Source organism: Chanodichthys erythropterus, chromosome 17 (assembly GCF_024489055.1).
Source record: "Chanodichthys erythropterus isolate Z2021 chromosome 17, ASM2448905v1, whole genome shotgun sequence".
Taxonomy (NCBI): Eukaryota; Metazoa; Chordata; class Actinopteri; order Cypriniformes; family Xenocyprididae; genus Chanodichthys; species Chanodichthys erythropterus.
The window spans coordinates 17,196,608-17,211,951 of record NC_090237.1 but is presented as its reverse complement, the minus strand read 5'-3'; the positions used below and the strand labels follow the sequence as shown (position 1 = coordinate 17,211,951).

Here is a 15,344-nt window from a genome sequence, read left to right as displayed (position 1 = left end):
TTTTGTTTTGTGTTTATTGTATTTGTTTATTTATTATTTATTATTTATTATTCTATTATTATTATTATTATTACTACTACTACATTTATTTATTTATTTACTACTTATTGCTACTTATTAGTACTATTTATTTTTCACTTTTATATATTATTTTACTTGTTTGTTTTATAAATAGTTATAATTGTATAATTAGCATGTACAAAACAATATAATTGGTCAGTTGGCCACTAAATTTAATACCATACATTTAGTTAGGAAACTAAATGTATGATACCTAGCATAAAATTTTGTTTATCGCTATTTTATTTAATTATTATATTTTTGCTTAACTTTCATTTACTGGTTTGTTTTAGTTTCTTAAATAAATAGCTTAAATATTTTTTTTTTAGTAAATTTACTATCATGCATTTAGCTGAAAGATCACATCATTTTTTTTTTCTGTGTTTTGTTTTATTTTTTAGTTACGGCTTAATTTTTGCAGTAAAATATCCATAGGCGACCTCTAGCGGTGAAAAATGTACATATTGTAGCTTTAAGTTTATAAATAAATGCTTGTTTTTATTTGTTTTTATGTACTGGTTATATTTAATTTTCAGTTTTTCTGTCTGTCTTGTTTTTGTTTTAATCCACAAAAATGTTAAGTAAATGTTTTATTGTCAAAAGTTCCTTGACAAGTATAGGTAAAAAAATAAAATTAAATTAAATTAAAAAAAGTGAATTTTGGACTCTGCTCAGCAGTGAAGCTGTAGTCCAACTTGTCAGTCAAGACTCATGTGGACTTGGACAGTTTGACATAAGATTGAACCCACAGAGAAAAGGTACCTGTTATTGTGTGGAAATCCCACCACCAACAACTTTTTCTAGTAAATGTTTCTTATGTGCCGCAGAGTGCTAGACTGTTTAGTAGGCAACAGGGGGTGTGAAAAATTTTGTTATATGTGGTGTTATGGGTAAGACATGGTGTCACAACAGGCGTAAAAGTGAATTATGTGTGCATGAGATGTCTCTTTGGAATAGAAATAGATCAAAAACAGGAAGAAAAGCATTTTACTGGTAAACCTCCTGCTGTGCTACATTTTGCAGGGATAGTTTTTTATACATTATATGTAGCCCTGCAGTGTGGGTAGAGGGAGAATGCAATGTTTCCTCTGTATTAAACTAAATGATGTCAGCTGATTTATGGGGAGATATGTACCTAGGGAGCATTATCATTAAGAGTCTGATGTTTCTCTGAATCTCAGCGGAAATCAAAGGTCTGAGATAACAGCTAACACCAGGCTGTCTGTCTTAAGCGTCGAACACCAGTAGATTTAGTAATCGTGTACTGATGGGAAGTAATGACCTTCTTTGTTGTGTAACTACAAGTGAAATTTAAAAGATGCACATTTTCTTTCATTTTAGTTGCATGGTGAGTTGCATGACTTTGTTCTGTAAATGCCTGTAAAACTTTTTTTCACAACCTGTTTTGCTATGCTTATTGGTAAAAATTGACTATTAAAACCTAATTTTTATATATAATCATCATCATTATTATACTGAACTGAGTATGTAATTGTCTTCTGTGTATATTTCATTGTATGACCTTTGCATAAACATTATGTGCAATACAATGCATAATTTCCTGTGTTGTGTAGAAAGGGGCATTCACACTGACAACTAAATCATTGGAAGTTACCAAATGTCTGAGCTTTTGGTTTCTAGAAATTATTACTACTTGACTGCACTACCCAACTGTATCAGGTGGTGGATAACTATCTGCACTCCCATTGGTAGATTCTGCATGGCTGCTCAATTGCATAAAGTGGAGTTCAGTGGCAAAATTTAGCTCCGTACCAGTGATCACTGCCACTCAACCACTGCAGATCACTGAAAATTGCTGTCAGTGTGAACGCACCTGAAGACATTGTTGTTTGAATTAAATGCTGACAATTGAGCATTTTAAGGGGCCACATTTAATGTACATCCTTGCTCCCTTTCTCATCTGTTGCAGGTGATCTACACCTCTTTTGGTGGCACATCTAAAGGGCTACACTTCAACTACCTGATCGTCGGGCTGGTTCTATTAACAAGAGGACGCGATGAAGAGAAAGCCAAATGTAGGTTTACAGAGGGGCACATGCTGTTTTGTATTGTAATTAAATTCTACCTCTTTGTATGATCATTTCTGTGCGTTATGCATCATAAATTAATTACGCTCTCTTTTTTTAGTTGCTTTTATTCTCAGAATTTAAAGCATCAGATCTAAATACCCTTGTTCTGCCTCACACACTTGTGTGTGTATACAGTATGATTATTTTGCGTGTCACAGGAGGTGCCTGAGTAATTTAATTACAAAAATCACTCCAAACAAGCACACCTCTGGCTCAGCATATTCAGTCATCCAATGTTATTCAGCTTTGTTTTGCTCTGTTTCTTAGTCAAACCTGTACACACTTCAGTTCACAGTCTGATATTCCCCTTAGATGTACTGTTTACTCTGGTGTGCCACACTGTGTCCCTGACAGCTGTGATTGATATGAGGGTGCGAGACACATTGTCTGCTAGACTCTGATACGGTGTGTGTATTAACCAGGATGTCCTCTGCATCCACAGACATCTTCAGCTTGTTCGCTAGTGATTCGGGAGCCTATGTGGTTCGGGAGGATGTGGAGAACATGCTGCGTTCGGTGGATGGGGAGGTCCCGCCCTCACTTAGGAAGTGCTTCACTGAGGTCAGTGTAAGAAGACTCACCTGTGTGATTTACCTCAGTCTGACCTGCTCGTCAGTAATGACTTCTCATGATTGTTGAAGAGATTGTTTTTTAATTACTAATTTAAAAAAAAAAAACGAATTTTCACATTTTTATAACCAGGAAGTTTATAGTATCATCAAAAAGTCATTTGTATGTGTATATGTATATTTTATTATTTTATATTATATTATATAGGGCTGGTAAGCAATTAAAATTGATGTACTGATTAATTCATCTAAAATATCTTTTGGGGTTAATTTGTGATTAATTAAAGTCATTATTGTGTTAAATCGGAAAAGCATCAAATAGATATTACAAAAATTAGCTTTTTAAAGAAATATTTTATATGATTAAATATGGAATTCATTACACAAACTTTTAGGCTACATCGGCCGTTTTTTTTTTCCGTTTTTTTTCAGAAGCTGCATCTGAATAGGTATTTAGATATATTTATAGACCAAAACAGTTTGATTACCAACATTGTTCAAAGTATCTTAAAGTCATACCTGTTTGAAATGACATGAGGATGAGTAAATGTAAACAGTTAAAGTAAATCACACTCTAAATAAGAAACTAAAACTGCCAGTAGGTGGCAGTAAGAGTCTAAATGAGCAAGTCATTGAGTAATTTATTAATTTAATTAAATGGCTGATTCATTCAAGAATGAAGTAAATGACTCTCTTTATAAATGGGCCATTGAATCATTGGTTTAACCGAATGATTTGCTCAAAATGCGGATTCATTCAGAAAAAAAACACTGTTGTGTGTTGCTTCGGAGATGCACAACAATTCTGCTCTGGCTTTATAGGTAATATTTTCTTTGCCACAATTGAGCAAAAACAGACAATATTGCGTCTAAAATATAACAAAATTTTAACTCCTTATTTATTGAGCTGTTGTATAAAATCAATATCATATTTGCACTTGTGCTATTTGGGATAAAAACAGCACTCGTGTGATATTGTGCTCGATAATCGTGTGATATTGCTTAACTATATCATTATATATTAATATGAGACAAAAACTCATATGGCCATTTTTGTCCTAATATCTTGAATTGTAGGGGCATTCTAACTGCATTCTGTAGGCTTCAACACACAGTGAGTTGTTGCTCTGCTTTATGTTCATCACCAATCTACTGTATGAAATGACTTATGTAGGTCTGGGGCAGGGCAGGTGCGTTAAATCATTTTAACACAATCTTTTTCTATAACTAATTAATGAACACATTAACACAACAGCCCTAAAGTAAATTTAAAATTTCCACAAAAGCAAACACAAAAACTGTGCTTGAAGTGTGTATGTTTTTTATGTGGTAAGATGAGTTTTATTTGCAATATTCTGATATTTCAGAAATTCAATTACATAAATTAGACTACTTGGATTGAAACATAGCATTAGTCATGTCGTCTTTTGGCTTCAAGTCAATGGAAACGCAGGCTAAATGAAGAAATGTGTAGAAAGGATAGCATTTTACTTACTGATAAATGGATTACATGCCTATTTAAACCTCTTTAAATGTTCACCAGATCTGTGACACTTATTTCATTGATTGCCAAATTCTATATTTAAAGTACCTTCTAAACCGTTTGTCCTATTTAAACTTGTGTTTACTGAGAGAGCTTCCTCTGTATTATTGCCCTGCTCTAATAATAAGCTTATAAGGTTGACAGTGCAAATGTTGCAGCCAATATGGTCACATAATATGGCTTTGACATACATTCCTTCCTATTTCTCTATTAGCTCTTTTTTTCAGTTGCACTGTTTTCTTAGCCTTTGTTCATCCTGCTGCAGAATCACTTCTTGATTTGGGGGAAAGCCTCCCAATGCAGCACTTTTGTTGGTTATCCCCTGGCAGCGGTTCAAAGACTTTCTCTTATCTCTTTACCCAACTCACTTACACAAATGTATCTGCATTCAACAGAATTCACTTCATATTAATAATAAAAGAACTTCCCCATCGGTGAACAAGGGGAAGCAACAAACATGCAGTCCAACTTCTCAATTCTGCACTGTTTTGTAATGCTTTTTAAGTTGGTCATGGGTTCATTAGAGAATTGTACTCTGGTGATTATTTATAGTGTTACTGTCTGTTTCTGTCCAGGGAGAGAAAGTGAATTATGAGAAGTTTAAGAGCTGGCTCCTGCAGAATAAAGATGCTTTCACATTCTCCCGCTGGCTGCTGTCAGGTGGCGTGTGCGTCACGTTGACCGACGACAGCGACACACCCACCTTCTATCAAACCCTGGCAGGTGTCACACACTGTAAGTGTTACTATTCTCTCACAATTCTTCCTCACAACACACTCTCAAAACTATGGGTGCTTCTCAATATCCCTCCTCGTTTCCTCGCTCCTCCGTCCTCCATCCTATGACCCGGAAACTGATCAAACTCTGCCACCTTGAAGGACATCTCAATTCTCTAATTGCACCACGAGGATGTGAGGAACGAGGGGTGAGGAGGTTTCCTGAGGAGTCATGAGCGAGGATACACAGAAGTCTTTCTCGTCGAGAAGCCTGATGCACGTATACATTCTCCTCCCCCTTCATATCTGTCACAATAATTTAAATGTATGCTTTACTTTTGCAGTTTAAATAAACTTTACATCTCACATATTTCAATGGGGCATCTTGCTTTATTCAATTTTTTTTTAAATAAAAAAACTTTAACAACTTATATGGGTAGATCCCTCGAGCGCAGCTGATGACACTATGAAGTGACGCTAAAGGGAGAGAGGATATCATTTCACTTGATTCAATTCCTCCATCCTTGCGTCTTTTCCCTGCATCTTTCCCTCGCATCCTGAAGGGGTGGAGCTAAGACGCGAGGAAAGGAAGCAAGGAAAGGAAACGAGCATACACAAATAAGAATTGAGAAGCACCCTATGTCTGTACTCTTTAAATATTCTCTCACTCTGGTTCTGGAAGTATTTTCAACTTTCATTTTCTTTATAGTGATTAAAATTATTTTTCAGAAGAGTTCTAAGCCTTGAACTAAACCAAAATCTCAGAGGATTGATTTGAAGAGAAAAAAAAAAAATCATTGGAAAAGAGAAAATTACTGTACAGTATAAAATTATTGATGTACACTACCATTTAAAATATTTTTAATTGTTTTGAAGGAAGTCTCTTATGCTCACCAATGATGTATTTATTTGATCAAAAATACAGTAAAAACAGTAATATTGTGATATATTATTAGAATTTTAATTAACTATTTTCTATTTTATTTTAAAATGTAATTTATTCCTGTGATTGCAAAGCTTAATTTCCAGCAACCATGACACCAGTCTCCAGTTTGTATTGCAAAACATTAAAATGTATAAACATAGATAAGTTGATAAGATATAGATAAGTTCTTACATAGATAAGAGACTGAATTCATTAACTCATCTGTTCTTGTTTCCATGGTAACAGCAACTTCTCTAATTGGTGGATCACGGAAGATCTTTCTTCAGAATTACGTGTAGTTTAGTTCTTAATTAGGAATTTGGCAACTGTTGAAAATCACACAGACTGGTGGATTTTGCAGAAGAACATACCATCAGTCTCTGAGCTCATAATGGGTCTGTCTTGAAAAAATTGTACGTTTTGCCAATTTCTCTATGGAGTTTCTATGGAATTTTATGATATTTTTGCTTTCGGTACCTGACTTTTGCCTTCCATGCTCCCTGAATACTCTTTCAGTTTACCTTCAGTATTCTCCAAATATGCTCTCAATGCTTCTGCAGAAATGGCCATTGTTTGTCAGTTTAGAGGCATCTTTTTACAGAAATCTGTTTTAGTGATTTAAAGTCTTAGGTTATCATTTAAATTTACTAGTGACTTTGTACATTGCTGAAGCTGACAGTAGTCTTCTCTTTGATAGTCTATTCTCCAGATGTTTAGGCAAGTTGCAAGTCTCGTTTTGTCCACATCCCTCTCCCCCAACACACTGAAGGCATCAGCAAGTCAGTTGGCCTGCCCTCCACCAGGAGAAAGGCATCTGTGTGAGATAATGGCGAGTGACAGGCAACACTTCCCACTCAGTAAACACACATACACACCACATGCACACACTCTGCCCTGCTGCAGCTGTCACTGCCACCCAGTTATTAAAACCAGACTGACAAAGTGAAGGAAATGGCTGCATTCTCTCAGAGACCCGAGCCTGCACAGTGACAATATATGAGCACTGGCTCTTCTTATGGAGACAATGATTTATTTAGGTGCTGAAGATCTCCCACCTGCTCAGTCACTCAGTGCTTTTGCTGTCATGAAATCGTGATGTGGGAAGCCTGTAATGCTTTCAGTTCTGTGTGTTCTACATGACTCAATTGACCTCTAGTCACATTTGACCATGCTGTGATAGCCATTTATTTTAGTATTTATAATAATAATCAGGGCTCTACACTGCGACCATTTCGGTCGCATTAACTGGAAATGCTACATTTGGATTATCATAAGCAAGGTCTGAAATTAACGAGGGCTTGGGGCAAAAATGCCTCCAAAAATTAATTAAAAACGCGCGCAAAGTTATGAATGCCCATTGCTGCCATTTTACTTTCACTTTTGAAGTAGCTACAATTCAGAGGCGGCAATTGCCTGCATGATTGGTGGGTTCATTATTATTCTTAATGAAAAACACAACAACAAAACAGTACAATGACAAACTCGCTTAAATATTCGCTTTTACATTTCTTCATCCATCGTCTTTTCATTCAGAAGAGAGTGAGGTGATATGGGCGAAATGAGGGCCTTCTGCTGATCTGTGCTGCAACTCTTCTTTGGCTTACTGAATTGAGCAGTCACGTTTAGTTTTTAACTGTACTAGTATCTGTTCTCTAACTGAAAATTATTTTTATTACTATAAAAAAAATCAAAACATCGGTGCCACGGTCATGGTGGGCAAGTGATGTAACTGGTGTTTCGGCTGAACACTGGTAACACTGTCGATGGCAGCAAGCCTATATCACGCAAGTAATGTTAAACTCCTGTTTCTCCGAGTATTGGCATGATTGCAAATGTGATACTTACCATTCCAATAAACAAGTTGATATTAAGTGACTTAACATTTTAGCCACTATACTGTCTGTTTATGCTCTATTTCGTGAAAATAGTTTAAAACAAAGCCACACCAGAGCTGTTGCGCATCTCCAAGCAACGGTGATTCCTGAATGAATCTGTGTTTTGAACACTGAATGAATGACTCGCACATTAAGATTTACTGCCACCTACTGGCGGTTTTATTTTCATAATTACATTTATTTTAAATGTAAAAAAAATATATTTCTAAATTCAAAAAATATATTTAATTGAGCTGCATTAAGCAGTCTATGCTCCTAAAAAAAAAAAAAAAAATGTCTCAATTAATACGTAATCTAAAAAAGGGGGCACATTTCAATATTTCAAAAATATTCTGATGATGTTTAAAATAAATCTAACAACAATAGATTTATTTTTTTATCTATCTATTTTTATACTTTTTTAAGATTATTTTGCATTAAAGCAGAGGTGTCCAAACTCGGTCCTGGAGGGCCACTGTCCTGCAGAGTTTAGCTTCAACGTACCACAACACACCTGCCTGGAAGTTTCCTGTATGCCTAAAAACCTTGATTAGCTGGTTCAGGTGTGTTTTATTAGGGTTGGAGCTAAACTCTCCAGCAGTATTGGACACCCCTGTATTAAAGGGTTAGTTCACCCAAATATGAAATTCTGTCATTAATTTCTCACCCTCATGTTGTTCCACACCCGTGAGATCTTCAGAACACAAATTAAGATTATTTTGATGAAATCCAAGAATTGTATGACCCCTCCGTAGACAGCCATTTAATTACCACTTTCAAGACAAAGAAAGGTAGTAAAGGCATTGTTAAAATAGTCCATGTGACTACAGTGGTTCAACCGTAACCTCTAAAATTCTCCTGCTCTGTTTACGCTTTAGACAATGCAGTGCTTCCAGGTTCCAGGCTCAGTATTGGCTGACGCTGTACACGTGAACAGCACGAAGCATGCGTGTGAGGAGGAGCTGACCAATAACGAGTCAGCGTTCTGACATAGAACCCGGAAGCGCTGCACTGTCTTTACTACGTGAACAGTGTAGGATAATGACAGGGAAGAGAAGAAATTGTTGAATAAAGTCATTATTTTTGTTTTGTTCTTGCACACAAAAAGTATGAAGTCTCGTTGCTTTAACCACTGTAGTCACATGGACTATTTTAACGATGTCTTTACTACCTTTCTGTACCTTGAAAGTGGTAATTAAATTGCTGTCTATGGAGGAGTCATGGTGCGTTCACACCGGACGCGAATGAAGCGTTAAGCGCGAGTGATTTACATGTTAAGTCAATTCAAAGACGCGAAAAGACATCCTGCGGCGTGATTCGCGTGAATGAGGCGGCGTGAATTAAGCGATTTGCGTGAATGATGCAGCACGAATTGAGCGATTCTGGCGTTTGACGCGCGTAACGCGTAAGTTGAAAAATCTGAACTTTGGCGTAAATTCGCGCCGCGTTAACCAACCAGGAGCTTGCTCTAGTAGTGACGTGACGTAGCGAGCTGAGGCAGAAATTCTAAACAACAATGGAGGACAAAATCATCGCCGCTGTACATCTTCATACATTTATAGAAACAGAAATAAAAAGGATTGTGTTTGAAAGAAAGTGAGCGAGGAGGTCGGACATTCTGATAAGTTGTAAAAAAACGGTCTTTACTCAATTTGAGCTATATATATATATATATATATATATATATATATATAATATATATATATATATATATATATATATTATAAGACTACAAGCTAACTAAAAGACGAACAATTGAGCTTATTTGCTGTAATTTACAACTATTTCCCCACTGACAAGTTGTGTTTATTCAGAGGAAGTGTGCAGAAAGAAGTGGGAGAGTCTGGGACACATAAAGGAGCGGGAGAGCCCCTCTCATGACGCGAATTCGCGTCTGTTGTGAAGGAATTTTCACGCGTGAATGAAGCGAGTAAACTCAATATGTCCAAGCGCCCATCTACGCGCGTTTTATTCACGCAAGTTGCGTCTGGTGTGAACGCAGCATCAGAGAGCTCTTGGATATCATCAAAAATATCTTATTTTGTGTTCCAAAGATGAACAAAGGTCTTAGGGGTGTGGAACGACATGAGGGTGAGTAATTAATGACAGAATTTTCATTTTTGGGTGAACTAACCCTTTAAATTGACCAGGCACTGAGGTACCTGTGTGTACAAAAACCTGGAAAACTGTCTGCATTTTGTCCTGCCACACTGCAACCAAACAAAATAAAACAATTCTTAGTCAGTATTTTTGTCTGGTGTACAATTTTCCATGGAAAATGTATCTTATTTGGGTATTTTTACTGGAAATGAGAAATTCTGATTCTGAAATCTGAAAAAAAAAAAAAAAAAAATTGTTCAGATGTTTGAATTGATGATGCTGCCTAGGTAGGCAGCTCAGTAGGCTTTGGAACACAGCCATTAATACTGGGCAAAAGCAAGCCAATATTGACATGCCTGTTCTGTTTGTGATTTAAAACAGTTGGTATGGGCTGCTTTAAACAGCATGCACAGCAGTTGTTAGCCTTTGTCATTAATCAATTGACTGTATAACGTCATTATTGGAAGGTTAATTTATGTGCCTTTCTGTGTATTAGTAAGACCATGATCGATTCGGTCTATAGCATATTTCTCCATTACCGAATGAATCCACAAGGTTGAGCTTCATTCTTTTCACTGCCACCAAGACAAGATACTTTTATTCTCAGATACAAGATAGAAATGAAAAAAAAAAACACACACAAAAGCAAGTGATTATGCAAATAGCTCAGTAAAATTAGAATAAGTTTTCTTTGTCAATCAAGGACAGCTTTGGCTCTCTATCTCTAGCCAATCAGAGAAGCTACCTGGGCAACGCACGGTAATCTGCGGCCCGCTCCAGATTATCCTCTTAGCTCAGTGAGAGGGCTGTGTGTGTGCTGTCTGTGTGAAGTAGTCATGATCTGTGTGATCTGTTTGAGCGCATGTGGGTTTATGGGTTCATGCTCCTTCCAGAATATGCCTCACACCAGGCCATGTGCGAACAGGCAAGAGGCCTATCAGAAAGAAGAAACTGATGACTGGATGACAGTAATCTGCAAGAAAGAAAGGGAGTTGGATTGCATACGGAAATGGAGAGTAACTGTATTTTGCCAATGTAACGGCATCTTGTGTGGAGATTGTTATGGTTCATGCCATATCTAACAGCCAGTGCCGTGACATGTGCAGTGGAATATGGTATGGTTCTTCTGTTGCCACTCTGATAGAGTCGCTCCTTTAGGTGAGTACTGGCATTTGGAGGTGTGTTGACAAATAATGTGTCAAATACACACCATATATATTGTTCAAACATTTGTGGTTGTTTTGGGGTTTTTTTTGTGTGTGAAAGAAGTATTATTTATTCCTGTGATCAAAGCTGAATTTTCAGCATCATTACTCCAGTCTTCAGTGTCACATGATCCTTCAGAAATCATTCTCATATGCTGATTTGCTGCTCAAGAAACATTTCTTATCAATGTTGAAGACAGTTGTGCTGCTTAATATTTTTGTGGAAATTGTGATACATTTTTTCAGGATTATTTAATGAATAGAAGGGTCAAAAGGTTTTTATTTGAAAAAGAATTTTTTGTAACAAAAAGTTAAAAAAAAATAATAATAAAAAATACATATACACACTACCGTTCAAAAGTTTGGGATCGGTAAGATTCTTAATGTTTTTAAAAGAAGTTTCGTCTGCTCACCAAGGCTACATTTATTAAATTAAAAATACAGTAAAAACAGTAATATTGTGAAATATTATTACAATTTAAAATAACTGTTTTCTATTTGAAAATATTTCAAATGTAATTTATTCCTGTGATGGCAAAGCTGAATTTTAAGCATCACTACTTCAGTCTTCAGTGTCACATGATCCTTCAGAAATGATTCTAATATGCTGATTTTCTGCTCAAGAAACGTTTCTGAATATTATCATTGTTGAAAACAGTTGTGTACTTCTCTTTTTTTTCAGGATTCCTTGATGAATACAAAGTTCAAAAGAACAGCATTTATCTGATACACAAAGCTTTTGTAACATTATACACTACCGTTCAAAAGTTTCTGGTCAGTAAGAATTTTTATTTTTATATGTATTTATTTTTTTTAAGAAATTAAAGAGAACTTTTATTCAGCAAGGATGCATTAAATCAATCAAAAGTGACAGTAAAGATATTTATAATGTTACAAAAGATTATATTTCAAATAAACGCTGTACTTTTGAACTTTCTATTCATCAAGGAATCCTGAAAAAAAGAGAAGTACACAACTGTTTTCAACAATGATAATAATAAGAAACGTTTCTTGAGCATCAAATCGTCATATGAGAATGATTTCTGAAGGATCATGTGACACTGAAGACAGGAGTAATGATGCTGAAAAATCAGCTTTGCCATCACAAGAATAAATTACATTTTAAAATATTTTCAAATAGAAAACGGTTATTTTAAATTGTAACAATATTTCACAATATTGCTGTTTTTACTGTATTTTTAATTAAATAAATGCAGCCTTGGTGAGCAGACAAACTTCTTTTAAAAACGTTAAAAATCTTACTGATCCCAAACTTTTCAACGGTAATATATATTCATATTTAGTAAAATTATTTATATTTATTTATTTATTTATTACTATTGTTAAATTCATTTTTAAATATTATTGCTGAATGAAATATAGTATGAAATCTCATATTCCAACTGGCATTTAAATAACAAACACTTTTCAAGTTTATTTCTTTATTTCATTTGAACTGCCAATAGATAGAATCCATCCACAAGAGAGATGGCTAATGTTTTTGATATTGAATACAAAAGTGTAACATTGTGTCTCAGTCCAAATATGTAATTGCTTTGTCATGGACTGAATGCACTCTGTGCCTTGTTACAGGACAGCAGGAAAAGTAATGGAAACGTAGCGTAAGTAATAGGTGAAATGGGTTTTGACAGCTTGAGAGGGCCAACACATCGTGCTAGCCTAAGAAACAACGCCTGTCTTCCTGCTATAATGCATTGCTGGACAAGAGGATATCATAGGCCAAAGCAAGCTTGAAATGAACTGCACATGGTGCCTCATTTTAAGATGTGCTGTAAACATTCAGGATAAACGATGGCTGTTTGCTGATCCGTACGGTGCATAATAAGTGTTATAGATTAGTAGTCACTGTCCAATGCACAAACAATGAATAACACTCATGCAGTTATTCGGTTTCTTAAAGCTATTCTAAACTAATTATTGTTCTAGGTAATAATAATGTTGATAATTCTTCATCACTGCCTTAAGTGGTGCACTGTAATGAAGCTTCATTCCAGAGGGAAATTTGTTAAATGTTGTTTGGCTGTGTGCTAAATGCATCTCGGATGTGAAGTGTGTTTTAGAACTAGTGTCAAGATAGATTTCCTCTCCTAACCACCTCTGAAATGACACCGAGTCATTGATCATGTTTCGTGGTGGGTGGGTTTGTACCCCTATAGATCCCCAGACTGTTTTCTGTGTTTCTGGTTGCTACAATCTCTCAGTCTTCGGCCCTCAGACAGTAGACCTGCTCTCCCAGAGCACTATGGGAAATAATGACTATTGACCCAATCCATTCAGACTCCCAATTGTCCATAAAACCACAGAGGTTTAGCTGTGCTTGCGCAGTCTGAGATAACGGAGGAGTTTCAGGGCAATCCAGAGCCTGTTCATTAAGATGCCTTTTATACTTGTCCCGAGAAACCCCTAGGACATACTTTTGTATGGATCGGTTTGCTTATTTATTTATTTATGGAGTGCATTCTGTGAGATGTATTGTCTTTTGAATAATGGAGAGGGGAGTAGGCTGAAATGAACGTCAGGCTAAACAAAAGATCAGATTTGTATTCCTGTGTTTTGACACTTGCCTTATGTGTGTTGGTCAGTGTAGGAGGGGCAAGACCAATCCTATTAGCCTAAGCTAGAGATTATTGCAAAGCAAGAGGAGTTGACCTAGGTCCTCTTAACATACTAAAAGTCTGGACTATATATGGTGTTATGGAGGGGATAGCTTGAGTCATGCTTTCACCTAGTAGTTATGTAATCACTTGTTGTAAATGTTAGAATCATAATGAGAGCCCATTTACAGTCTGCAATAGCTAATTTATTATGGAAATGATCCACCCACCTATCTATTTAAAGAATAATTCACCCAAAAATGAAATTATTTATTTAAGGTTGAAAGTATTTATTCACCCTCATATCATTACAGACTTGTATGCTCTAAAAGTAGTGAATATCAACACAGTTCTTGCCACATAACAAGCTCATGCTCACAAAGGGACAAAATAGTGCCATAAAACTATAGTCTATATTATTAGAGACTAGTGTGATATATCATATACAAGTCTTTTGAAACTATATGATAGCTTTATATGAGGAACACATTTACATGTGGTGTTATTCACAAAAATATCTACTTTTGTGGTGGTGTTATTTTGGAATATGTTCATAATATAGTCATGGCCTACATTGGGGTGGGGCAGATGCCCCCCATATTTATTGCAGTCAAGGAGTTTCCCAATGTTAAACCCAAAGTATACTTCGGCCACACATGCCCAACTGATGCTCGGCACTGAACATTAAAAGAGATTATTTCACGGAGAATCTGATTTCTTGTGTTTTCTTTCTTGCAGTAGAAGAATCGGACATTATCGACTTGGAAAAGCGCTACTGGTTGCTGAAAGCCCAATCAAGGACAGGCCGCTTTGATTTGGAAACCTTTGTCCCTCTGGTCTCGCCCCCTATTCACGCATCGCTAAGTGAAGGCAAGACAGAATTCATTACAGCAATTTTAAAAGCTTCCCAAATGGATTGTGACACACAAACACTCACACATACATCCACCTGCAAGCCATGTGCTTTGAAAACATTTGCAGCACCCACGAAAGTCACGGTTCATCTTATATTTAGTAGGTCTTTGCTTTTGAAATTTATTGGATCATTTGTGATAGAAGATCTCCAAAGAATCCAATTACTCTTGCTGGCTAATCTAAACACTGACATTTTTTTCCCATTTTCCAGGCTTGTTTCATGCTTTTGATGAGAATCGGGACAATCATATTGACTTTAAGGAGATCTCGTGCGGGCTCTCAGCTTGCTGTCGGGGCCCTGTAGCGGAGAGGCAGAAGTGTAAGCATTTCTCTTCCTATCATCCTCTCTTAGTTGTTCATCTCATTCCACGGCAGATGCAGGATTGTGTTGTGGTGATTCTTCAAACATTTTTGGAATAAAATATTTTAGCTAGCATATTATGTATTCTAAATACACACAGTTATGTAATACAATAATATTTCTACTATTTTTGCATAGTTATAATAAAAAAAATGTTATTTAAATATAATAGTTTATCTTTGATGAATGTTTAAAAGCTCCTCATTTAAATCTCTTCTTCCTTGTCTACATCAGTTTGTTTTAAAGTGTTCGACATAGATCGGGATGGAATTCTGTCCAGGGATGAGATCCACGAGATGGTGGTGGCGCTGCTGGAAGTGTGGAAGGATAACCGTACAGATACCCTCCCCGTAAGTACAGAGCGGCTGATTG

General features: G+C 36.1%; 1 protein-coding gene across 3 annotated transcripts in view; it reads left to right on the top strand.

The window, feature by feature from the left end:
- The window catches only part of usp32 (ubiquitin specific peptidase 32), a 58,962-nt gene that overhangs the window by 18,883 nt on the left and 24,735 nt on the right, over positions 1-15,344 (top strand). For all 3 annotated transcript variants that reach the window (XM_067365381.1, XM_067365382.1, XM_067365379.1), the window contains exons 3-8: positions 1,991-2,096; positions 2,593-2,711; positions 4,837-4,996; positions 14,435-14,566; positions 14,823-14,930; positions 15,207-15,322. In XM_067365381.1, the coding sequence (XP_067221482.1) occupies positions 1,991-2,096; positions 2,593-2,711; positions 4,837-4,996; positions 14,435-14,566; positions 14,823-14,930; positions 15,207-15,322 (741 nt within the window). The remainder of the gene's footprint in view (positions 1-1,990; positions 2,097-2,592; positions 2,712-4,836; positions 4,997-14,434; positions 14,567-14,822; positions 14,931-15,206; positions 15,323-15,344) is intronic.